Here is a 17,010-nt window from a genome sequence, read left to right on the forward strand (position 1 = left end):
TAAAACTACCAATAGTGTGTATGTTTGGTCATCAATGTAATTACATACCTGTCATCAATGCATATAGGGAAACTTTTGTTTTAGGGTGAGGTTAGAGGTGCGGCTATGAGGCAGGGCTTTACACAGCTATTTAAACCTATTTATGTAAACAAGTACAATAATTAAAATAAAGTTTTATTTTTCTAACTTCAGTTACGAACATTACTTTACCTTTGTCCAGCCAGGAATGAGCAAAACAAGGCTTATTATGGTCTTCTCTACAACCATTATTAAAAGATAAAGCCCGCACTGTCCAAGCCAAGCAGCGGCCTGAGGAGGGTCCCCTAGAATAGAGAACATGAAGTTAGTGTGGCTTAATTAAACCTGAAAAGTCTCAATTGTTAACATTAACATAGATAACCGTCTCCATAGATTCACTTTGTTCAATTGAGAAGTCCAAACCCTGAAAAGTTTCTTCTGCAAGAAAGCTGAGCTTGGCCTGCCTGATGCATTATTCAATGCATGAGGGAACTTCCAAGCAACTTCAACCTTGTATGAAGCTAGGCAAACTCAGTACTTCTTGCAGGTTAATCAGGAGGTTCATCCCAGTGATTTTGATGACATTTTTCTAGGAATAAACCCAGGTATACTAACTTCACATCATATAAATGTACTGACGTTTTAAAAGGTTTTATATCAGCAAATGGCTAATATATAAAGCGCTTACTAAAGTAGCTCTGTTAAATAGACAAAAGATTAAAACTAGGAGCCACCCAGACGGTGGATAATATATGGCTCTATAAAGTGGATCTGATCCACATACTACTACTAAATCTTAAGGGTTTATTTGGACACATAAAGTCTATGTTTAGCTGTACAAGATGCATCCTGCTGCAAAGTCAAGAGTCACCTGGAAGGCAGCAGTCTCAAGTTATTATACTGCACACATAATTGTGATTGCTTTCACATTTGTATTTTAGGTTTTGAAGAATGTTGAAACTCGGAAAAGGTTGGACCACAAATGAAACACACAGATGCTCAGTTTAAACCTGCCAAGCTTCTTCTGAAACTGAATATACAGTCCCAGTGCTAGTATGCACAGTCCCATTACAGAACATTTTCGACTAGAGAGATTTAAAAAAGAAACACTGTCTCTTTGGTCCACACAAGGTCCAGGGAAGGCATGCTTACTAACATCTATCCTTCATATGAAATAGCCTTCAGCTGGATTCATAAATAAATGTGTTGTTCTCAGATTTGAGTGGGTCAGAGATGATCCTATGAGCGCCGACGGAATAGGACACTGTTGTGACCATTGATACAGAATACTTGGTGCCCTCATCTAAATGGGACTTCCAAAGTACATTGGAAAGTTTGCAACTTTGTGAATTTAGAGCAAGCTTGTTTTAGGGAATCCCATACCGGCATACAGTGTCACTTGTTTTATCTTCATATGTGAAAATGGATCAATCTGTTTACGTGTATGTGTGAGTGGAATGCTCAATCCCAGCTGCTATTTTTTGTGAATAGAATTATCATATTAAATTATTTCATCTGGTATCTAATCCTTTCCAACAGTACAAACAGTCAAATGAAATTGATCCAAACAAGTCCCAATGTAATTAACCTATGAGTAAACTATGTCCAACACATACAACAGATTTCCCAGTAAATATATTCCTTCCGTGTTCAATTTAAAAACTGTAAAGGCGGATGTTAGTTTACAGAAAAAATAAATAAAACAAGTGTCATCTTTAATAAATCCATTTTATTACCTGTCCCAAGCAATATAAAGACGATGTTACATCACATGCAGGCAAGTTACAGACTGAGGTTTATAGTTTCATACCACTTAGATTAGCAGTACATTTGTCTGGGGTTTTAGAATGTTAAACAAATGTAGGAATTAGGACCACACTGGCAGTGAAAACTATCTGTGGCACTTTAAAGCCAACGGCCGATAAATCGCAGGCATGTAGGCACGCATGACAATTAGGCATTCCTACACAATCTAACTTCTTATATAGCGCGGCTTTCCTTTAGCGAATATTCTGCAAGGAAGAGCTTGTTTTGTTTCTCCCAAGGTTTTGCACAATTGCTTTTTAACATACTTGAGAAACAATAGCTAACTGGGAGGGCACTTCCTTTTGGCAGGTTACCATCACACAAAAAGTGCAGATTCAAGGACTTCTGTTACAAACAGGAAGTTTCCAACCTGTTTAGAGGAGCACACAAGAATCAGGGAGCGACAGCTATAAGGGCCTCTCAATTTCCCTCCATGACTTTTATATTCAATTAATAGTTTTAAATTCATCTATTATAGGAACAGACAGTGGCTAATAACAATTACCCCAACCAAATGGCACACACCGGTCAAGTTATTATTATTTGGTTTTATGTATACTGTGCGAGCAGTGTCTCTTGTACCGGCCAGGGGAAGCAGGAATCATGTTAAAACTAGGACACTGATATTAGACATGAGATATTTGGCATATTGAAGAGCCAGACCATGCACAAGATGCCTTAGATGCCTGCCTGTGGACAAGTTAACTTGTAGGGTACAACCACACCAAACTATGGCATTGCTTAAAAAATGCTGGGAGAAGCATGCTGCGTCAGATCACAGACTGATCTCCAGGACTCTTTCCTCAATAGACATAGCTGGGAACTCCCAGGCTTGACCCAGAGTCTCCAAGGGAAGCCCAGCTTAAATTAAATGTGCTCCCTACTGAGTATATCATATTCAAAACAGGAAACCTATTTCATAAAAAAAATTGCAATACTGTACAAGAGATCTTGTAAAATACCATGAACATGATGTAAGGAGCCATCAGCTGGACAAGCAACGTAACCTTAGCATGAACATTAACTTCCTTGTGTGGGTCTAATGGAAATAATTCAGTGAGAATTCTAATGTATTACAGATTATATCGTGATCTATGGCCAAGACAATTTAAGCTACTCTTATGGCCAAGACAATTTATGCTACTCTACGGAGATATTTATGTACAAGGTTTACAATATTACATGAACAAAATTATTTTTTCTTTTATTTATCAAGGCCACAAGGTCAAAGTATTCTGCAATAGTCATGACAATGAAGAGACAATGACACACGCCTAATAACATGAACATCCAGGGGGGGATAGATACCATCTTTTGTGCCTTTGGAAAATAAATGAAGCCCCCATGGGACAGTCAGTAAGTTGTAGAAATTACACGTGTCTGGAAAGATTTCAGGAAACAGAAAACTGCAATGTGAAGCAGTTAACTGGGCATTGAACATAGAAACCCATTTTTTCCGGGGGATTTAACAGCATATGAACATCAATGACATTTAAAATATTGTTTCATTTATCCACCACTTTAGAATTACTAACATTACTAGCTTGGCCATTTCCGAACGTGGGAAAATCTGTTATGGGAATAGCATTCACTGCCATGACAACAGTGCTTCCAGCAGCCCACACATAGTCCCCTGGAGATAATTTGGCATTGTTTTACACATCTGCTAGAATGTAGTGGATATTAATTCATAGGATAGGGCTTAGGACATAACAAAAACATTAAGGTTATTTTTTTGTGTTTATTACAGACAAGTGACCTTGAAAATGTTACTGCTGTAAAACCACCTGGTTTTCAATAATAAAGATAATTCTGATATTATGGAAATGTTCTACAAGTCCAACAAGCTAATAAACAGTGAAGCATTGAATAAATAAAATTATCTAATTTATTCAAAATTAAAAAATTCAAAAGTCTTTATTTGTTGGATTACTTGATTTTATAGCGGAAAAAGCCAAACTATTAAAAGGATCATTAAAAGGCTGATCCCTCTCTCCAGCCTATAATGCTCTTGTTCTGCTGCCCATCTTTTGCAGATCTCTGGGACATGATGTAATATATCAGCCTTCTGCATCCGATCAAGTGGAATTGATACAGTACAACTGGGCTGGATTCAGCTGACATGTCCGACTTCCCCATCTGGCCTCATTGTGAACTGTGGCGTTATATATCACATATACATTATATACACACACACACATATATATATATATATATATATATATATATATATATATATATATATATATATATATATATATATATATATATATATATATATTTTGCACCTGACCATTACCCCAACGGGGACTTTTGACATCACATTCTAAATACATAGACATTAATATGTAGTTGGTCCCCCTTTGCAGCTATACCAGCTTCCACTCTTCTGGGAAGACTTTCCACAAGATTTTAGAGTGTCTCTGTGGAAATGTTTGCCAATTAATCCAGCAGAGCATTTGTGAGGTTGGGCACAGGTAATGGATGAGAAGGCCTGGCTCGCAATCTCCGTTCCAGTTCATCCCAAAAGGTATTCGATACGGTTGAGGGCATACCAAGACATTTTGGACAATGATATGCTTCCAGCTTTGTTGGAACAGTTTGGAGAAGGTCCTTTTCCATTCCAGCATGACTGTGCCCCAGTGCACAAGGCAAGGTCCATAAAGATATGGTTAGAAGAGTTTGGTGTAGAAGAACTTGAGAGAACATGTTATGGCAATCACACTTCAGCATGATCAGATGTTGTCCATAACTAGGAAATTCCCTCTATGGTCTTCTAAATCAGGACATCGCCTGAAAAATCAAGATTGCCCAGTGGAAAATGGGAAAACGTATGCCATTGTTCACTGAATACGCAAGTCATCTAGCATACAAGTTTACTGTAAATTTAACTCGAAGTTAACTAAAACCTCTATTGGATCAATATGCTTTGATCAGCACTAACAAACATTCCCTGCAAGTTTCATGGTTGATTAGTGTTTGCTTACTTTTACACTTTGACTTGTGTTTCCATACCTTCCAACATATCAAATGGCCAAACAGGTGCAAATTGTTTTAGTATGGCTTACCTGTGAGACTATTCTGGTATAACGCTCCATATGAATTATGTCTTGTAGCCAATATCAACACCACTACCCCATTGCAAGGAAACATAGAACACAAAATAGTTTATTTAGAGAGAGAGTTGCTGCCATAACGAAGAGAAAACACTGGTAGGTTTCTGCAGCAAGAAGTGCTGAGCTGGCCCAATATAATTTATAATTCAATTAAACTATACAGTACGCAGGGTGAACCAAACCGTTTCTATGACAGAAGCTTACCAGTATTGGCCCCTAATAATGTATAGCGAAGCAAATTAGTTGAATCACAAACTCTCCTGCAAACTCTCCAATCAACCCAGAAGTTTTGTGAATAGTCTGAGAATCTGCTTGCACGCACGCACAATTGTACCAAACTGTAAATATCTGGAACAAGTCTGAGGTTATTCGCCGGACACTGTGGATACCTGAACACAACATGGATGTCTCCTATGTAACTATGTAACCTCACATTCAGATGTTTAACATTGAACACAAACACTGCATAAACATCACATTTCTTTATTCTGTGACTTTCTAAAACAAAAACAAAAAAAAGGCTAATTATCAATATGAGTTCAGAACTACGTCAGTCTAACCCAAAGATGACCCTGGTAAGTCTTTTTTCTTTATTAAACCACCATAATTACTGCATTTAAGTGGGTCACCCATTTCTGCAATAAGATCTAAAAACATAAAAATAATGTAATTGTTGAATTCTTATTTTAATACGAAATAAAACTAGGAAAATCAAAAATAGTCAAAAGTTACATTACATAAACTGGCAGCAGCTATTTTTGTATCAGAAAATAACTTTTACAACACCTACAAGTATTTATACAACACGTATTTAGTTATAGCTCTTTAAACACGTTCCAATGTTTTTCTATTCATTTTACACATGCACACGAACAGTGTACCAAATACAATAAAGAATTTTGAATACACAGAGAATAAAAAAAACAACTTGATTGCAGATATTTTGTTTATTCAAACATTTAATACACTGAATTAGGGAGTTTTGTCTTATTTTTTTTTTTAGATTATAATTTATTAGTGCCAAGACATCTCTCTATTGATATTAAACAGAAATACTGATATAGAATATCACAGAAGACTCCTTTCCCATTATATAAACAAGTTTAGTAGTAGCTGGCACATGCAGTTGGCAGTGTGTGGGGCATTATTTAAATCCAATGGGGCCTCTACTTGAGGAGGAGGAGGAGGAGACGCTAGAGCCAACGACACAACATAGGATTTTATTATAATAAATTACAAAATTATTCACCTGAACCTACCCTTTCTGCAAGCCATTTTAGTATAGGGGATAAAGTAGGGCATTTGAAATGGCCTCCTTCTCTCAGTCCCTTTGTGTTCCAAGAACAAATTAAACACCTGATAATGCATGCGTACATGGGGAAGAGCCCATTGGATGTCGACACTTAGAAATGCCCATCTGTGTACACAACTTGAGACATCACCATAAGGGTCAATTTTATGATTTTTTAATGCTAAAAAAACATGCTGAACCTGCTACAAGCAATTGTGGTGCCATTGTTGTGCTCAAAAAGCTTAGTACCATCTTGATGCCCAACCAGTGCCATTTTTGTCCCCATGTTTGGAATGATGCTGTGGCTGTTGTGGCATGCATATATCATGATTCTCTGCCATCCATTTGGTTGGCTGATCATTAGAAATGTGAAACAACAGCACTTTAAATACCAAATATTAGCCACAACTGCTGCAAAACTACCAAGTGTCATATTTTGGTTCCAAGCTTCTATATTTTTTTTACTACACTTTAACTACCCTTTGTTGTAATACCTCAGAATGTTTGCCTAGCTACACTACACAACATTTTCTTTTCTTGACTGGGGTTGTGGTGATCTACACCACGCACAATTTTTTGTTGTTGACTGAATTACTGTCTGAACACCATAGGAATTGTAGCCTGGGGTGGTCCTGGCTAATGTTTACCACCCAGCTATTGTAAACTAATTTCTCATCTTGTGCAGGTACATGCTGGTTTGTTAGCTACTACTATGGTCATATATTTTTTCCTATTTATGGGTTACTAACATTTGTGCCTCCCACCAGGAAACCCCTGTCCTGAGCTAATAACTATAGGCAGTGGTAAGGAGGTATTGAGGTGGGAGAGCCCTGGAAAAAACCTGCGAAAGCCCAAGATTGCAGGTTGATGATGAAACAGACTCACTTGTGTTATTTTACAAATCATACCATTATGTAGCTCTCTGCTTATCCGTGTCCATTAAAATAGAAAGTAAGTACTTCAACACAACCAAGAGCTCTCAACTTTCAAAACCTTAGGAAATAAACAGCATGGTGCTGAGAGCCACTACGATTAACAAATCCCCCTGCTGTGCACAGAATCAACAATCGTTCTTAGTCTATGCTTATTCCCACGGACTCTAGGAGTTGCAGTCAAAAAGATGGATTTGTTTTCAAATAGTTATTTCTAAACTCAAAGAGGATTCGGAGCAATGACTAGACAAACAAAAGCAGAACAGCTAAATATCTTTTAAACAGCAGAAATGAAAAACTCTTTCAAAGAGTCTTGATAATTATTTATTATTTAATTTATTTTTAAAATGTGTTTTAAAATTTGTTTTAATTTTTTTTTTTAATTGGAAGAAACACAGTTTCTCCCTGTTTTCACTTAAACCACCACTGCTGCTGATCACAGAGCAATCAGTAAGCAGGGCTTCAATGCCCTGCATTGCTGATCGCAGTATCAGTGACCAGCCTGCAGGGGGCTCAGAGTTCCGGGAAGGTTTTTTCTTGTATAAAATTAAGATTATCAGTGTTGGTAGGGGGGTCCCTGAGATCTAGCATCAGTTGGGACCTAGCTGCTTGTGTTAATGCCACTTGAATAAGTTATACTTCAATACACAATTCACCATAGCCTGGGGAGTGGCAAAAAGTGCATCCACTGTTTAAAGGATGTTACCACAGTGGCTACACAGTCTGCAACATCCCTTCACTTAGCAGGTCCAAGCTAACATGGTTGAGACATTGCTTTATATATTTTATTAGTTTAGTCACCTTAAAATAAAACTGTGACAGTGTTGTATTTCCGCACCTGTCTTTTATGACTATATTGACAAACTATAAATCATGGCATTTTTTGTGAAATAAAGACGTTCCTGGTAATTTAGAGTCACTGCCCATTAATAGTCTATGATCCACTACAGGTTTTTAAACCACATACAAAATACTTACTGTAGAAGTGTCACAGAGGGTCCAGAGCCCCACTGAGGCAAGCAGGTTGCTTGCACATTTGAGGATCCTAATAAGGGTCATGAAATACTTTTTTCATACAATCACCATGCATTGTGGCAGTCCACATGACCACTGCAGTAGACAGAAGTTTCAGAGCAGGTGTGCAGTGTAAAAGCATCACTGCAGACGTGCAAGATAATTACTACATAACTACAGATTCTTGACTCATGGCAGAGTAGCGCAATACTTCCCTCTTGTGCCAGATGAGGAAATTAGACGAACTAAAGTTGGACTGAATCAAAATGTGCTTATTTTGGTCAGTAAGCATATATTACTAACTAAACCCTGTTGCCTTAAATATCACTGGTTCTAAAGATATATTTATTGTTTGAAGCACTCTTTTTAAAATCAGATCAATTTGATATCCTTTTGCATGGTTTTCCTCATCTTTTCTTACACGTCATTTATATTAAAAAAGTGAATGTGTACTAAAAGTGGAGCAATTTGCATGGAAACCAACAGAAAGTTCCTTTAAAATGCCTCAGTTAACACTTTGTTTTAAAACAATAAAGAGAGTCAATATATACAAGTAAAGCATTTAACTTTGGTCTGTTCTACCGTTTATTATGTGTTTTCCTAGGTTAACACTTCTTTCATGTACTGCGGATAGTAAATAGTTCCCCTGTCTAACCTGCACCAGCTACTGAGATCCTACTGAGCAGGATAGTTCACGTCATTAGGTAAAGATGCCAGTTACATGAGAAGTGACTAGCTAGAAGAAGTTTTAGCTAGTTCAATGACTTTGGGTAATTGCAGGATTGAACCAGATACAAACTCAAAACATTGCCCTAAAGACCCTTCTTGATGAGCATTAAGACTTGTGTCTCAGAAGTAGGTATGCTTGGCTGATGACCTAGCTTGGTGACCTAAGATGGAAGCTGGCTCTGGCTCATGCCATCCTTCAAACAGTTCATCGACTACTAGCTAGTTCTGTTATTAATTATAAATATATATCATACACAGTTTAATAAATATGCCCTCAATCTGTGTATAGCTTTATTACTTGAAATATAAACAATTCATACGAACCTCATAACATTAAAGCAGTAAACAATAAAATCACATTTTAAAAGTCACATAATGATTACCGTTATACATACACATAAATCACTAAACTACAGCGAAAGCTTCAGCAATTACTTTGTACTTCCTTGTGAATACAGCACTAGCTTCTTCAGTACATTTAAATGATTTATTTACACAACGGTCTATTTTAAATTGTGCCAAGAAAGGCAATGTTTTAACAATAACAGGCCCTTTTCATGACACAACCAAGAAGGAGCCCCGATCACTAAAAGGACTTTTCTTTACTATGAACAGCCTCCTACCAGCGACAAAATGTCTTAGTTACACTTAAATGCAGTGGCTCTGTCTGGAGAGGAAAGAAGCCTGCTGATTGGTCGGAGATCAACTGCAGCTTCTATGGGAGCATTAAAAGAGCTTAAAAAGAGAGCACTCTTACTATAACTAATATATATTCTACTGTGGAAACAAAAATCTTCTGTAAGATCAGCTAGCCTGGTAATGGCTTCAAAATGGGTTCAAATTATATAGGTTTGTCAGGTTGGTTCTAGTCTAAGAGGCCACACTTGGGAGGTGTGTTGTTGTTTTTTTGATTAGTACGTTAGGCTCCATTGACCTGCATGGTTGACAGCAGTACCTGAAGTCAACCTGCAGAGGGACGGTGTGTGCCAGAAACGCGAAGGCAGCCTTGCTGGAGTGCGCAGGAAATCTGCAGATCAGGTAAGGGGGTGGGGGATTTTATACAAACGAGTATGCGTGATTGAGGGAATGAATGAGTATCTGTGACAGAATGTTTGTGGGAGCGGGCAGGACTGGACACATATGCTGCAAGAGCCGGCGGGATTGGACACATTTGCTGCGGGAGCGGACAGGAGTGGCGCACACGTTGTGGGAGTGGGCGGTAATGGTCAAAAATTAAGCAAGAGCGGGATTAAGAAAACAGTCCAGCACAGGGCTCTAGACTACAGCTGCTGTCAGACTCCGCAACAATGACTACAACAATACAATTGTAGCCTTTAAAAGCAGGTGCACGAGAGGAGCAAAAATTGTGTCATATTTGTATACAAGTGTACTGTTCCCTAGATTGTGGGGGGGGGTTGTGTATAAAATATTAGACTTGGGCACCAGGGGGTGCCTGGTCCGGTCTTCTCTTCGGGCAAATATTCGCGGACATTCTTTGTGTTCGGGTTTTCTTCGTTTTCCCCGGTTAAGGGGTTAATACGGGGTTAAAGCCGCTCTGGCGCCAGGAGTTTAAATGTCGGTATGAGCAACTCTATTGGTCGTCAGCAGGGGGCTCGTCTGCCATTGGTTGATGGCAGACGAGCCCCCTGCTGGCGACCAATAGGGTCGCTCGTACAGACTGTTAAACTCCTGGTGCCGTAATTGTCCGGCAGATCCCGCTGGTCTCCCTGTTCTATCATTTATTGACTGATAGAACAGGGAGACCAGTGGGATCTGCCGGGTAAGTTGCAGCATTGGGATTTTAAAAGTCTGTACGAGCGACTCTGTTGGTCGCTCGTACAGACTTTTAGGCTCCTGGTGCCGTAACTTACTCGGCACATCCCACTGGTCACCCTGTTCTATCAGTTAAATGTCCGTACGAGCGACCAATAAAGTCGTTCGTACGGACATTTAACTGATAGAACAGGGAGACCAGTGGGATGTGCCGGGTAAGTTGCAGCAGAGTCGCTCGTGCAGACTTTTAAAACCCCAATGCTGCAACTTACCCGGCACATCCCACTGGTCTCCCTCCCTGTTCAATTAGTTAGTCTGTGCCGGGTTAAATGTCCGTACGAGTGACCAATAAAGTCGCTCGTACGGACATTTAACTAATTGAACAGGGAGGGAGACCAGTGACATCGGCAGGGTAAGTTGCAGCATTGAGGTTTTAAAACCCCAATGCTGCAACTTGCCCTGCAGATGCCACTGGTCTTTAACTAATTGAACAGGGAGGGAGACCAGTTGCATCTGCAGGGTAAGTTGCAGCATTGGGGTTTTAAAACCCCAATGCTGCAACTTACCCGGCACATCCCACTGGTTGTATCAATTAGTAAGTCTGTGCCGGGTTAAATGTCCGTAAGAGCGACCAATAAAGTCGCTCGTACGGACATTTAACTAATTGAACAGGAAGGGAGATCAGTGGCATCTGCAGGGTAAGTTGCAGCATTGGGGTTTTAAAACCCCAATGCTGCAACTTACCCTGCCGATGCCACTGGTCTCCCTCCCTGTTCAATTAGTTAGTCTGTGCCGGGTTAAATGTCCGTACGAGCGACCAATAAAGTCGCTCGTACGGACATTTAACTAATTGAACAGGGAGGGAGACCAGTGGCATTGGCAAGGTAAGTTGCAGCATTGGGGGTTTAAAACCCCAATTCTGCAACTTACCCTGCAGATGCCACTGGTCTCCCTCCCTGTTCAATTAGTTAGGGGTTAACTTTTTTTTTTTTAAAGGGTTTAGGGGCCGTGCAAGTGAGCCTATTGGTCGCTTGCACGGCCCTTTAACCTATGGATTTCCGCTCCCGTTAACCCCTTCGATGCTGTGTTAGATAACGCAGCATCGAAGGGGTTAACAGGAGCGGAAATCCATAGGTTCGCTGTCAGGGGTTACAAGACCGTGCGAGTGAGCCTATTGGTCACCTGCAGGGTCTTCCTCTGGCATCAACCAATTGGTTGATGCCAGAGGAGGTCCCTGTAGGCGACCAATAGACTCATTCGCACTGCCCTGTAACCCGCGACGGCGAACCTGCGGATTTCCACTTCCGGGAACTGCCGCGAAGACAAGGTAAGTTAGAAGAGGGGGGGAAGAATGGTAGACGAAGACGAAGACAATCATGAAGATCTTCGTGGTGTGTGTCTTCGTCTTCGCCTACGTTTTACCACCGCCGTCTTCTCTTCGGCGTCTCTTCGGAACGCACACGAAAACACACTCTTCGTGTTCGTTTCCATGTTCGCCCGAAGACGAATGCACAAGTCTGTCTAATAAATATAGAATCTAATTCCTTCTCACGTGTGCCTACCTTTTGATATGTTGCGTACTATACCTACATGGTCAATATGTCCAGTCTACATGTATGTACAACCACATTTACTAATGGAGTGGGGGAGTTTATGAAAATTATTTTAAATAAACTATTGTATCATGAGTAGCCTAACTTGTCATTTATAAATGGCTTTCCATGGTAAAGTATAAGCTATTTATAAGGTTGTGTATTAAACAAAACTAGCATAACTATGAAAATTGGCCTGGCTTGGGATCTAAAAGGGTTAATCCTAAATTGTGCTCCAAGTACACCTGGAACATGTGTGCACATTCCCATTAGATCGATCAGTGCTTTAAACAACATTTTTAAATGAAACACTATTTGTTTAGCACCACATCAGATAGGTCTGGTTTGGTTTGCTGTACTTGTTCTTAAAAAAAAGTTTTTACTGCCTCTAATTTGGTAAGTTAGTCATGCAAAATATCAGATTCAGACTAACTAGCGCATCTTAAATTAGATCACCTTCAAAATGAATTAGGACACTTACCATATTCACCAAATATCAATATTGTGTACTGCCGTTGTTCCACTATGGTTGTAACAATTTTCACGCTTATCCAGATTACTAGCATTCCAAGGGTGGCATCCAGGAGAAAATTCATTAGGTACCTACACAGACAGACAGACGTTACAAGGAACATGGCGCATTTAGTACCAGATGTAGCACACAGCATAAAAGACACATTCTGAGAAACCCTTCAGCCAAGCGTGTCAAATGGCAATTCAAAGGCAAACACATCAGATCTCCAGCGTAATTAAATTACAAGTTACAATTAATTAGGGAATATTACACCTCCAACAGTATCAAATGTGAAAATTTGTATTATCGTGTTAATCACCATGAAAAACAATAACAATATAAAGACTGTTCAAATGTGGTCTTTAGAAATTAAGTTATCACAACATAACCACAAAGGTCCTGCTTATTCTTTATTTTAACCCTATTGTTCCTTTGTACATTCATTTGGTGTGGGAGCAGAATATTAATTCATTGACAATACCGTACTGACCATATCAGGACACTTGACCACTATACAGTATATATAAATTCACACTTATCGTACATTCCCATTACACCATCTCACAGTTTCTAAAGTATTATTTACTAACATTCATTTTTATGAGTAGTCTATCACATCGGTGCATTATCGCTGGTCATACAATTAACACAGACCTTGCACAAAAAGAGACTATAAGAAGTAGAGACTAAACAACAGATCTAATAGTATAGTATATGTCCAACGTAGACTGTCATTTGACATAACGATACTCACAGAGAGCAGGGGTCTTCTTCGGTCAGGTCAGAGAGAAAGACATTCGTGAAATGAATGAACAAAGCACCAATAGCTTGCTTTGAAGTATCATAAAACCTGTGGGTCGAAGCAAATAGTCTCCAGTAAAAGTACTGCGGTTAAGTTAAAAAGAAGAATTTCCTTAGTGTTCTCTGTAACAGACAAGTGTGTGATTGCATATAACAATTGTTACAAACAAAAAGAATATTTTGCAACTGTGCAAATTGCACTAGATTGACATATTCTTAACTCCAACAATGACATTTTCCCTAAACGTATACTATATTTTGTACATAGCGTGCATGCTTTAGATTTGCGACTAGTAGGCATTTCATTTTTGATATGTATTCTTTTTTAATTTGGAGAATACTCTAATTTCTAGTTTACTTGGCTTATCTCAGTTAAAGCTGGCACTTTTAAAGGGTCACTCTTGGCATGATAGTTGTGGGAAGATATGGCTGTACAAATACATGATTATACTTAGGGGTCTTTTAGACACAAAAACGCCAGAAGTCGGTAGGCTTAACCAGTAAAGCTTAGGACATAATGCTGTGGTCAGAGGTCATCCAATGAGCAACCTACGTATAATTATTGAATTAGAGTTAGCAGTAACACCTATTATACAAATCTGAAACCTAGCAAATTCATTTTTGTTATTGAAACAGATTATTTTATGCGGTGTAAATCGATGAATTCTTCCGAACTGCCGATTGCTTATTAAAGCACACAAGGAACATGGAAACAAGCATTATAAAAAGAAAAAATTCTAACCATATCCTCCATGGACGTCGTTGATCCTTTGGCTCCTTGAAACGTTTCACTAAGTGAAGAAAATTACAGAGATAGGCTAAATAATGGTTGAGGTAGGAAAAAACATATCTGCTCCTTGAACACCTAGCTAAAGCACTTTACTTGTTTTTTCACATTTTATACTAATAACTATAATGACATAAATCACACGAAAGCTCTATACTCAATTATCTGAGAAACCTGTGCTGGAAATACACGCATGATGCCATTACGGCCAGGACTTGCCCCATAGGTATAAGAGGCCCCTAACGGCTACTGAGGTGGGCCCTCATCTGCTGTGAATGAAGTCTAATATGTTATTAACAAAACACGCACAAGATGATTGTCAGCCATTGCTTCATATTTTAAGTAAAATAATGTTTCAACACACAGCCATTTCGATCTAAAACAGGATACATACCTGGGGAGCGGCCCCCTAACACATCTTATGGGGCAGCTCTTAGATTCTGGGTTACTTGTAATAAGCATGCTCCTATAAAACAGACACCCTCTTAATTTGTGAGTTCATGTGTTTCATACACACCCATTACTAACATGTGTATACAATCAAGCACATGGACAAGAATTGACAGCTGAAAGGGTCATACTGAAGAGCGCAATGACTTTAAACGCGGTAATATCATAGGATGCCATCTTTGCCACAAGTTAGTTTGTGAAAAGTCTGCTCAGCTAGGTCTGCCCCGGTCCACTGTAAGTGGAAAAATGTATAACTTATTTGAAATGCGTTATTCTACCATTAAAATTATAGACTGATCATGTCTTTGTCAGTGGGCAAATGTACAAAATCAGAAGGGGATCCAATTATTTTTTCCTTCACTGTACGTCACTATTTGTGAAGTAATTCTATTATATATCTATATATTCTATAATATATCTACAGAAAAAAACGTATAAAAGTATCTTTGTAAATAATTTACAGAGCAAATCGTAAATAATAAATAAATTGTCAAAGTTGATCTTAATCGGTGGCTCAAACCAACCCTGGTCCTTAAGGGTTAAACATAGTTTGGTCTCACAAGTAACTTTGTAATAGTACACAAGGGCAAAATTCCAGTGTGGGTAAGGTTATGTATACATTGACTTGGAAAACAAGGTTTGCGTTAACTAAATCACTCTGTGTAGAGCAGCGGACGTCACTGGAACAGGCATTTGCATTTTTACACGCTAATATTTCTTTAAGAATTTTTGCAGGCTGGCTGTTATACATAGATTGGTTTGGCAGTGAGTTTCTTCTTTGTATACAAAAAATAAATAAATGGAAAAAAAAACCCTTCCTGTTTCCTTGGAAATTGTACAGCGTTATCCTAGAATAAAAATGAAGCATATAAAATAAAAATAAATAAACCATAATTCTCTCATAGTGCAGATCTGCATTTGCAGTTTTGTTAAGGAAATATATCACACCTGAGCAGGGTCTGACTGGCGATGATGAGCTCGCCCTGGCACCAGACTTAACTGCAGCCAACAGCCTAATATGTTTTTATGCTAAAGTATATCTAGCCACTGGACACATGCTGCAGCAGATCAGACGAGTGTGTTGGGCTGTCGGCAGTGGCGGAACTACTGAGGTCGCAGGGGTCGCTCGGCACCTCTTGGGCCCCCCTAACTGACAGAAATCCAGGACTCCTCTGCTCCCCGCCACTGCCACTGCCGCCGCCTGCCTCAGCGCTGCCCAGAGTGCAGTGTTGGGAGCGTGAGGAGTTTGTCTCTGGTGCCGGCGCTTCACGCTGAGTGCCGGCATATGACGTCATATGCCGGCGCTCAGCAGTGAAGCGCCAGCACCCGAGACAAACGCCTCACGACGTTCCCAACACAGGAGTTGGTGGTAAGTGACCTACAAAGGGGGGTAGGGAGGGAGTGGGTAGATCGTGAGAAGGGGGGGGTAGGGAGGGAGTGGGTAGATCGTGAGAAGGGGGGTAGGGAGGGAGTTGTGAGATCGTGAGAAGGGGGGTAGGGAGGGAGAGGGGAGATAGTGAGAAAGGGATAGATGGGTTGGGGGGGGCTTAACAGATTCTCACACCGGGGCCCTGAGGTTTCTAGTTACGCCCCTGGCTGTCGGCCAGCAGCCCACTGGGTACTTGCCCGGTGTACCAGATGTGGCTGCACCTATGATCCATCACTTAACAATAACGTGATTAACAGGCTGTATAAAGATACTATACAAATATATACAGTATATTGCATCTATGAAAATGACAATGCTCACCGACTTCCCAACCGCAGCCACCATGAGCATATGATGCTGGGTGCATTTCATAGACACTGGTGCACACTCCTAAATAGGGTGACCACATTGGCCATGTTTTCCAGGACATGTATAAGGTTTTTCATATTGCTGACCAGTCCAGATAAAATGCAGCACTAAGTGGGATGTATAGACTTATTGAAGGGAACCAATTAGTCAGTTATACATCCTCCATACTGCAGGTCAGCACTTTATCTGAGCCGGTGGGCAATGTGTAGAAATTATATGCGTCCTGGAAAACATGGCTGATGTGGTCCCCCTACTCCCAATGTACACATTTTCCCCCAGCTAAAGCTTCAGGATTCAACCATGCTGCAACCCACCAGTACTACTGACATGTTATTATATATTCTTATTCACACATTATTGAAACAAATGCTGCAAGCCAAGTTAAAGGG

At 39.7% G+C, this 17,010-nt stretch overlaps 1 protein-coding gene across 1 annotated transcript in view; it reads right to left on the bottom strand.

The window, feature by feature from the left end:
• The window catches only part of LOC128492748 (store-operated calcium entry regulator STIMATE-like), a 33,362-nt gene that overhangs the window by 6,711 nt on the left and 9,641 nt on the right, over positions 1–17,010 (bottom strand). The window contains exons 2-5 of the mRNA XM_053465427.1: positions 14,329–14,377; positions 13,540–13,635; positions 12,753–12,874; positions 211–323 (exon numbers count right to left, since the gene is read on the bottom strand). Coding sequence (XP_053321402.1) covers positions 211–323; positions 12,753–12,874; positions 13,540–13,635; positions 14,329–14,377 — 380 coding nt within the window. The remainder of the gene's footprint in view (positions 1–210; positions 324–12,752; positions 12,875–13,539; positions 13,636–14,328; positions 14,378–17,010) is intronic.

The sequence above is a fragment of the Spea bombifrons genome, chromosome 4 (assembly GCF_027358695.1).
Source record: "Spea bombifrons isolate aSpeBom1 chromosome 4, aSpeBom1.2.pri, whole genome shotgun sequence".
In the NCBI taxonomy this organism is placed as follows: Eukaryota; Metazoa; Chordata; class Amphibia; order Anura; family Pelobatidae; genus Spea; species Spea bombifrons.